General features: G+C 33.9%; 1 protein-coding gene across 3 annotated transcripts in view; it reads right to left on the bottom strand.

Annotated features, from left to right (window-relative positions):
* Positions 1–10,587, bottom strand: part of LOC107660504 (mitogen-activated protein kinase kinase kinase 5-like) — a 61,041-nt gene that overhangs the window by 15,233 nt on the left and 35,221 nt on the right. For all 3 annotated transcript variants that reach the window (XM_016449818.1, XM_016449819.1, XM_016449820.1), the window contains 7 exons: positions 8,186–8,345; positions 6,502–6,655; positions 6,093–6,200; positions 4,460–4,512; positions 4,109–4,204; positions 3,591–3,672; positions 3,362–3,495 (listed from right to left, as the gene is read on the bottom strand). In XM_016449818.1, the coding sequence (XP_016305304.1) occupies positions 3,362–3,495; positions 3,591–3,672; positions 4,109–4,204; positions 4,460–4,512; positions 6,093–6,200; positions 6,502–6,655; positions 8,186–8,345 (787 nt within the window). The remainder of the gene's footprint in view (positions 1–3,361; positions 3,496–3,590; positions 3,673–4,108; positions 4,205–4,459; positions 4,513–6,092; positions 6,201–6,501; positions 6,656–8,185; positions 8,346–10,587) is intronic.

Raw genomic sequence — 10,587 nt, 5'->3', positions numbered from 1 at the left:
ACACACACACACACACACACACACACACACAACTCAAGCATCAACACTAAGAAATGATGCTTGACAACAGTAACAAGTAATCAGACTTTTTACATCGGATGTATGCCATAATGAAGATAGGTAAAATTACTGTAAAAAGCATAATTTACAGTTCAGATACAAGTTTTATGGATGAGTCAAAAGTATTAATTATTATATTAATTTAAACAATTATTATCAATAAATTATTATATCAATTAACAAATTAGGGCTGTGCGATACTGACAAAAAAATGATCTCGATAATTTTCTGGGATTTTATCGATAACGATAATTAGACGATATTTTGCTGAGTTATTGTGCTGACATCTTAAGGACTACCGTGGACAGCTGACTCCTTAATTTTTTTATATTCTTCATATTCTGTGTGCTGGTCAGTTCACAGCAGTGATAGAAATTAATCATTTCCATCATGTTTTATGGGCATTATTACTTTTAAGCCATTTTTTCTAAAAGTGTGCACCATCTTTTGAGTCAAATTCTTGCATTTGGGCTGTTACCAAGCAAATGAAATCAGTATCAACAAAATGTTAAACATAAAACATTGAAAACTGATGTTTGAAATTATTTAAAAAATGAAAAGGTACCTTAAATGTGAAATTAAAACCGCCAGTAGGTGGCAGCAAGTCAACTGTTAAGTGAGTCATTGCGATTGAACCAAATTATTTAAACGGTTGATTCATTCAGAAACAAAACTGCCTCATGTTGCTCAGAGACGCAAAACAGCGCTGTGGCTGTGTTTGGAACGATTTTTGTTGGAGAAATAGAGCAAAAACAGACAATAGGTGTCTAAAACGTAAGTCTCTTAATATTAACTAAATTAAATATTAATTGTTTATTGAACTGTAGTATAAAATCAATATCACATTTGTAATCATGCTTACTTTTGGAGAAAAAAAGGCACTCATCGTGTGATATTAACTATATCAAATGATTTAAATATATACATTTTCTGCCCCATATCTTAAATTATGTGATAATTCTTAATGCATTTTTATAGACCGATTCATGCAGTGAAAGACCGCACTCTAAATGCGCGCGCACTAGTCTAACCTGCTAGACTTCATCACCTAATGTATGCGTGCACTCTGTAGGTGTGTTTTGTGTTTGCTTTTCGCGATATACTCATAATATCAACTCGCACATCGTTAAAACAACAATTATGATATTATCGCAGACCATAGACTACATATTGCACACCCCTATGTTTAGATTTTTATAATGCATTGTCTTCTTATCGATCCACCAGTTCACATTTAAAGCTCTGTGTGTTTGCATGGTAAAACATGGGTCGATTTTTCGCATTGGTCTGAACTCTGAACAAAAGTTTTATTGAAAATGCTCATTCTTTCTCTGCCAGCAGGTGGAGTGTTTGATAGAAATATAACTGTTTTCCCGGTAACGGCAGAACACAGAGGCCCTGTCCCAAATGGAACACTTCATGTGCACTTGCGGTCTTGCGAACTTACAATGGCCGCCACGTGCGTGTGTCCGTTAAGTCCACGAGACCGTAGGGTGTCCCATTTGTCATTTTAGCGTTCAGAAGGGTGCTCGCGAGCGCCCCCTTAGCGGCCGTTATGCACCCTCGATCCGCACTTCTGCCAGGCCCTTCTACCCGACAGTCAAAGCAGCATTACGTCACGAAAGTGCGGACTCAGAGGAAGACCGCGAGGGTTTAGGGTGCCATTTGGGACAGGGCCAGAGCAGCGCAGCACCAGACTTTGAGCGTGCAGCACTCATGTTTATTCAATGAAAGCATAGCCTTTTGAAGTTTAATCGTCACATTCAGCCATATCGCAATTCTGGTCTTTCCATCCCCAAATTTAAAACCTCTTGAAATCATAATTAAGACTTTCTTGTACAATTTAAGACTTTTTAAGGCCTTAAATTTGATGCAACTAAATTTAAGACTTTTTAAGACCCCGCGGAAACCCTGATATCCATTCACACCTGCATGATCTTCAACCCTGTCATTCTCTGCCCAGTGATTTTGTGCTTCTCAGCTATTTCTTGTGAAACTGACTTTCATTCACTATAATGACATTCTCATTGTAACACTACATTTATAGATCAAATCGCATACTGTATTGATTCGATATGGGATACTTACTTTTTTTACAATGCTGATGCAATGAGTGGCATCCCTGAATGCTTAAAATATTAAGGTTTGGTAATCAAAATACAATTTAATATTTAACTTTTTTTAATGTTTTAAATCAACCTAGCGTCCAACCGCACAACACTGGTATGAAAATGATGACATTGTGGCCAGTCTTCATGAAAGTTTACCAGGCTATGCAATGAGAAAAGTACCTTTTGTTATAGTATTCAGTGTTTCCCCTAGGTTTAAGGCTTTTGTGGAGGTTGGGGGTTCAATTTAACATCAATTTATTAAAAGTTTAACAAACATTACATGTTTAGGGCCCTATGAAATGTTTTATTTTTTCCAACCTTATGTTTTATTGTTACCAAATTCTGATTTAGCATGTCTAATTATTTGAAAGCATAAAAACAAGTTTAATTTATTCTTACAATAGCCTTATGATTTTTTGCTCAGAAATTCTGTGTTGTGTATTTACATTTTTAAGGCATAAAACATTAATTTAATCCATCTTTTAAGTAATGAAATTAAACAAATTTTATTTTTTGTGAAAATAAAGGTCATTTAATATTACAATTAAAACATTGAAGAAATATTGTATGAGTATTCCTTAAAAATAAGGTTTTAATAATTGTAGTAGTAGTAGTAGCAGCCTATTACGACAGAGACACGAAGAATTCATATTTAAATAGTCGTTTTGCGGCTTAATATTTACAAATACTAGTGGGAATGTGCTCACTTGTGTGTGTGTGTGCATCAGGGCGGAACTCCGCTGTGCGTGATACAGAGAGCGCGACCATAACGTAGAGACCGAAATGACATGCCGTCGTGTAAATAAGATAAATAACATACGGCTATTTAGTTTGCTTAATAAAAGAACAAGGTATAGACCTGTTCTATCGGAAAGGTAACTTTAAATGACTTCTGTTGTGATCTGGCGCTATAGAGAAAATATAATTAAATAAAATTAACTTGACCTTCAAGGGGGGAGGGGGGTGCCGTTGCGGGGGTGGGTCGCCCCCCTAAAATAATGGCTGGGGAAACACTGGGATTCAATGAAGGGCAAAATTGTCAGCCATGTCAAAATGTTGTAAAAAAACAAAAACAAAAAATAAATAAATAAGTCAATGCAATGAAAGACATTCCTATCCAAAATAATTTGATTTCAAAGTGAAATTACATTTCCTTCCAGAGTAATGGGAAAAAGGAAACTGTGGCTCACCTACTGTCCCGTTCAGGAATCTCTTTGATGGCTAAGCGCACCTGGTTACTGAGGTCACGACCGGCATAGACTACCCCAAATGTGCCCTTACCCAGAACCGCCCTCTCTCCATGCTCATCGTATTCATAATCATACTGCAGGCACACAAGAACACACAAATTACTCACGGTCTTACCTCCCTGTTGTTCAGTACTATATATAACAAATGTATGCAACAATCATTATTTACTTCTAAAGCCTCTGATTCACACTCAGTCTCTTCTGAGCCTTTCCAGGCCTCCTCAGTGAGCGTGTTTACCAGATCACAGAACCTACGCAACACAGAGCATCATCAAAACACATACACTGACATGATCACAATTTACAACAAATAAAGTCTAATTAATTAAAGGACGGTGCTCATGCTTTAAATACACAAAGATGCACACTGTGATTACTTTCAGACCTCATTATTGTATGCCCTACACATAGTATAAATAAGATATTTGTTTTTTTTCATTGCATGAGTTTGTAACGTTTGTCTCGTTCTCTTGCCCACTCATGCCTGAAAGGAAATAATTCACTAATAATTCGCTAATGTCTAATGCTTTTAGAATTATTGGCCGATGCATTTTGCATTGCTAGTTTCTACAATAAGTCTAGTAGACAATCAAACCTGCGATTTCTGTCCTTAAGAGAGTCTATGGCACTGTAAGGAAGAATAAATGAAATGTGGGGGAAAAAAAGCATTTGCAAAAACACACACACCTTTTGCAGTGCATCTCTGTGCAGAAATAGATTTGGAAGTCTTCTGAGTTGTTCACCACATACAGAAAACAGCTGCGCTCATTAAATTTGGAGATGCTGAATGCCAAAAAAAGAAAAAAAGAAAGTTACAAAATGCTTTATCCTAAGTGAAAATTTGTATTATATATTTGAAAAAAATATATGCTTTTTTTATTTTATATGGACCTTTTTGAGTCTGAAATAAAGATATCATTCATTCATATTTACATACTATACATATAAATATGATCTTTTGCTTCATCTTCTAGTAGAGGGAAGTCAGTTCATGAATTTTCTTTAAAAATTAAGTTTATTAGGGAAGACAGCATTTACCTCACACCTCGCACTGACGCTGCACTGAAATTCCACTCGTGGATCCCTTTACTCTAAAACAGAGAGAGAGAGAAACTGTATTCATCCAGATATGCTAATGACATAAATTAGCAAAGTTCAGCAGGACTGATAGCATTGAAAACATCATAACATTTGCAGTCTGCAAGATACAGTGAATGATGTTCACCATAAACTGACTACGATGTTTTCTACATTACATCTCATTGTTGGATGTGCATGATATTCAGGCTGACTTGTTTCCTCACTGCCCTGTCAGACAATGACTTCGCAAGCAACGTTTGCGCAAGAAGTTACCTCTCAAAACTTATTTCAGACAGGCTTCTGAGGCAGCACAACTAATATATACACAGTTGGTGAAATAAAGCAACAATACTAATTTCTCACTAGAAATGTAATTAAAAGTTAAAAAGTTGTTTAAAACATATTTAAATGAATTGCAATCACTGGATTCAGACAAATCTTGTTGCCTTCCTACCTCTTCAACTTTTTCAATTTTCAACAGTTTTCCAACTTTCAGACGCAGCCTTAGTATAACTTTACAAATGTAATAGTAACATTTTGGGATTGTGTTAAATGTACAAAGTAAGTTTGAAATGTTAAATTTATAGTTAACTTTGCAAAGCAACTTTGGGACAATGGGTTAAGTTTACAGCTATAACTATAACACAAGTTTTGGACTATGTTTGAAGTTTATTGTTCAATTTGAAATGATACTAAAAAGTCTAAACGCTTCGCGTCGTGCCTAAAACCCCCTTAAGCTGTTATAAATTCACTGTAAACCACGGCTTCACGGTGTTTATTGCTTTTATAAAACGGTTATTCCATATACGTAGTAAGGTTTCACTAAATAAAACAGAGCAAATAAAGTGTAATGATATTAATAAAAACAGTATTTTTCCACCAAACAATGTAGTTCCTCAGAAACAGTTGTGGTTGCAACAAAGTGGTTGGCGAGCAACACACAGAAGTAAACAAAGGTGTGTGTTTGTAGAGTAATTTACAACAGCTTCTCAGCCAATCAGAATCAAGCACCGGAACTCTCCGTTTTATAAGGTTACATTTCAAATGTAAACCTGGGACCTAAACGTTTTAGGTTTACAGCTAGAAAATCAGCCAAAACTTCACTGTTGCTGAGTGCTAATTCTGTACCGGCCCATAATTTAGTAGCCCCAGTTGAGCATATTTTTTTGTTGATGTTTTTAAAAACATTATATATTAATAATTAATACACTAAAAGGGCTAGATACAGAGTATCTGCCAGGTTAAGAACATTTTAAGAGCTTTTTTTAAGACCAGCTCAAATAAAATGAATATACAGTAGCCAACTAAGACAAGAACACATTTTGGTTTTAGGTTTTAGGACACCTTTGAAGAAAGGTTTTGATCCACTTCAAATGTTGACTACTGTAGTATGCCCATACTGAAGAAACTTATACAAGCTCAAAATAAATAAAACCTGTAGAACATGGAACAGTGTCATGTTTTTAAACATGCAGCACTCAATACTGTAATGTTCGGATTTGTAAGGATTTAGAGGTTTAATAAGTCCACAAATCCAAAAAAGAACATCTGAATTTAAGAACGAATGGATAAATAGTAAGTTATTTATTACTTTGTCATCAGGGGTCACGTGCCAGATGGATAGTGTGTTCTCTTCCACATCGTTGTTGATTGAGAGGTAAGATGGCTGGTACACTTTAGTGGGCTCCAGTATCAATACCTGCACACATCAAAAACAAGCAATATTAATTCTGACGATAGTCAATGCTTTACATGCCATTAATGCCCAATAACATTATACAGTGTCTCAAGTCAATACTCTTACTAAACTGTCAGAGTTTAAGTGACTATGTTTACATTCACACCAGAAAAGGGTTTATTCCAGGGTTTTTTGTGCATGTAAACAACACAGTGCATGTAAACGTGAACATCTTAAATGGCTTTCTAACAGTAAGAGTTGTGATGTGGCAAAGTAATGTGGCAACTTAGCAGAAGAGTCATTGTGTGAGGAGGGCTCATACAGGAAAACGGACAGATGTCACATCCTTTTTGGTGGATTCCACCATGAAGTCCATCCAGAAGTCCACAAGCTCTTGTTTAGGGGCCTGTGGATCAGTGGTTGGTTTTGTAAAGTGCTTATAGATGAGAATGGTCTCAACCAGTGAGCCTAGATACCTGAAATACAGCATAAAACACAAACACCTTAATGAATGAACAATAGCCTACTCTAAAATACTACAAGTATGACTCACTTTTAACAGACAGAAGCGCTTGCCTCTTCAAAATTCATTACTATAATGCCAGCCCAAGCCAAAGTTTGTATACTGTCTCTAGATATGGCTTAGAATTTATAATAGGACTAAGAGGTGCAAAAGGCGCATTTGATTCTATTCTCCTCTTAACCGCTAGATGGCACAAAAAATTACAGCAGAACTTTTCTAAACATCCATGCTTCACTATGCACTTGGAAATTTGGCTGCTCCTTGATGCAATTGTGAACAGCAATGCACCTGATTCTGTGCTAATTTGATCTAGTATTTAAATGTTTGTTTTAAATGTAGCGAATGAGAATCAATAAAATGACCAAATATATTTTGAGAGATCTTCTTAATGATTTTCAGTTTTAAAACTGTTTTCAATAACTAAGAATATGTAAAAGGATGGTATAAAATGCACCCCTGCTGGTATGGATAAAGGCATAATAATTGTTGGCAGATTTTTCCATTTGTTGACGTGACATGGTTAAATATAGTTGGTTAATATCATTTATTAAGATGGGTGTGCACATTAAAGATAATATTTAACCATATTTAAAAATATGAAATTAATCATATAACTGAAAAAATATATATACATTTATTTTTTTCAACTGTAAAAACATATTAAATTATAATGGGATCTCCTTCAAGGATTTCAGAATCTTTACATATTTTTTTTTCTTCTGTAGTTTTATAATTAACGTATTTTAATGACAGGATCTTTATTTGAAAAAAAAAAAAAATAATAATTATATATATACAGTATATATATATATTATTCATCCAAACAGAAAACAGTACAAACTTTGTAAAAAGGAATGTTTTGAAGAAGTATTAACTTGGATATTATGGAAACCATATTACTAAACATTTCATACTTTAAATAGTGTATTTTGTATCAATACTTTTGTCGCTTGCTGGTGAAGTGAAACTTTTACCCCCTCCACTTATACACGTATAAGAGCTTTATACAAAACAAAACACTTCTATGTTTTATTTTCTCACAATATGCTGCTCCATCAATGTTTAATAAAAACATACATTTTTTTCATACACTGTGGGAGTAGTGAAAAGCACATTTTCCTTGCGGTGTGTGACTTTAGCCCCACTGTACCCTGGTGTAGGTAATTACAGGTAATATTAGAATATTTACTACAGATCATTTATTTCATTACTTACTTAAAAAAAATAACTAAATATTTCAATAAAAGGTTTCAGTATTATCTATGACTTTCCCAGGCCTGGAAATCAGTTTTAAAATTTCCTAAACACCGTTTTTGTTCAAAATCAGTATGAGCAATAGTAATAGCGATAGTAATGTCTTAGCAAACACTAATAATTAATGGCAATTTTTTCCAACTATAAATAATACATAACACATTATATAATAATATATGCATATTATTTTAAACACTGATGCATGTGAAATCAAAATGTGTGCACATACCAGATGGGAGCTTTAATTTTGAAGAGTTTCTCAGAGGCCTGGATGACTCGTGTGTTGTCACAGGCGAGAATACTAGCCCCGAGAAAGAAACCTACATCCCAGTAACTCTGTAATCTATCCAAACTGCCCTTCTTCCCCAGGAGACTGCTCAACTTCACACCTACAAGACACAGATTAAGTGCATATGTTATATTAAGAGGCATATTAATATATGGGAGACTTATTCATATTGATATCTATATGATATGTTGGTTACTCTCACTAATATATGTGACCCTGGAGCACAAAAGCAGTCTTAAGTCGCTGGGGTATATTTGTAGCAATAGCCAAAAATACATTGTTTGGGTTAAAATTATCGATTTTTCTTTTATGTCAAAAATCATTAGGATATTAAGTAAAGATCATGTTCCATGAAGATATTTTGTAAATTTCCTACCGTAAATATATCAAAACTTAATTTTTGATTAGTAATATGCATTGCTAAGAACTTCAGTTGGACAACTTTAAAGGCCTTTTTTCCAATATTTTGATTTTTTTTTTTTGCACCCTCAGATTCCAGATTTTCAAATAGTTGTATCGGCCAAATATTGTCCTATCATAACAAACCATACATCAATGGAAAGCTTATTCATTCCGTTTCTGAAAATTGACCCTTATGACTGGTTTTGTGGCCCAGGGTCACATATGAGACAGACAAGAGCATGCTCTCTATTTGAGAAAGGAGGATACTCTTTATTATCAAGTATCAAAAGTAGTATTTTGGAAAATGACAACATTAATAAACATTAATATGCAATTTAATATTTTTATATTGTGACATTATGTGTGCACAATTAAGAAAACCAATGCAGACAGATTTTTTAATTACAATAAGCAATACATTAAAGTTTTAAACAAAGACTAAAACATCTCTCGGATGTAATGCACAGCTCAACTGATTTAATATATATTAATGACAAAAGTCTTTTTCATATGTGTGTGGGTAACAAAATTATCAAGACCTGTGTCAACCACACTGAATCAGTGAGTTGTTTATTCGAGAACCACTACAAATTGATTAGTCAGATTCTGCAAACATTCAAGGTAGGGATGCACGATATTGGATTTTTGCCGATATCCAATATGCAGATAAATATCAACTCATTTTGTCCGATAGCCGATATGCCGTTAAATATCAACTCATTTTGGTCGATAGCCGATATGCGATAAATATCAACTCATTTTGGCCGATAGCCGATATGCCGATAAATATCAACTCATTTTTGCCGATATCCGATATGCCGATAAATATCAACTCATTTTGGCCGATAGCCGATGCCGATATATAATTATTTTTAATTTTGGTTAGTTTTTAACAAGAACTTATTTGTTAGAATTAAATAAACAATAATAAAAGTTATTTTATAATTACAGTACATTGAAGATTTGAAAATAACTATAAATAAACTATATATTAATCAGTGCATTTTTTTTCAGAAAGACGCAGTGGTAATCTTAACATTTTTTTTTTTTATGATTTAACATTTGTAAATGGTCTAAAGCAAAAGAGTTGTAAAAATTCATAAAATCTTTTAGAGCTCATAATTAGTTTAAAAATATAACATATTACACATTAATGAATAAATCAGTATATATAACATTATTTAATTTAAGTGTCATGTTTGTGTTTTATGATTTAACATTTGTAAATGGTCTAAAGCAAAAGAGTTGTACAAATTCTGAAAATCTTTTAGAACTCATAATTTGTTTAAAAAATATAACATATTACACATTAATTAATAAATCAGTATATATAACATTATTTAATTTAAGTGTCATGTTTGTGATTTTTTTTGTTCATGTAAGCTATAGCTTTCTGACCTTTAATTCAAAACATACTCATGTTTTTATGGCATCAATTACCGCTTTATTTAATCAGAAACACAGTCTAAATATTATTTGTGTATTTTGCTTTCATTTTATTAGAAGTAGGCCAACAGTGCCCCCTACAGATTAAAACTCCTTACTGAGTGGGCATTAGGACCCGGGGGAGGCTGTCACTGCATGTGCTATTACTGTTTATCATACACCAAACGCATCATTCTGTACGTGCATTCACAGATTAAATGCAGCGATCCAAACAGTCAATCTAATCATTATTCAGGCAAAACTTTGCTTCAAGAATGAGCCACACTGCTGACGTGATCTAATCGCTAGCACACCCTGAGCACATGTAAGTTAATGTATTCCTCTTATTGGCAAGACATATCTGCTTAATTTTTAATATCGGCAGATGCCGATATTTACATTTAAAGCCATTATCGGTCGATTCCGATATTGGTCCGATAAGGCAAGGCAAGGCAAGGCAAGTTTATTTATATAGCACATTTCATACACAATGGTAATTCAAAGTGCTTTACATA

Source organism: Sinocyclocheilus anshuiensis, unplaced genomic scaffold, assembly GCF_001515605.1.
Source record: "Sinocyclocheilus anshuiensis isolate Anshui unplaced genomic scaffold, SAMN03320099.WGS_v1.1 scaffold659, whole genome shotgun sequence".
In the NCBI taxonomy this organism is placed as follows: Eukaryota; Metazoa; Chordata; class Actinopteri; order Cypriniformes; family Cyprinidae; genus Sinocyclocheilus; species Sinocyclocheilus anshuiensis.
This window is presented reverse-complemented; position numbering and strand designations above follow the sequence as displayed.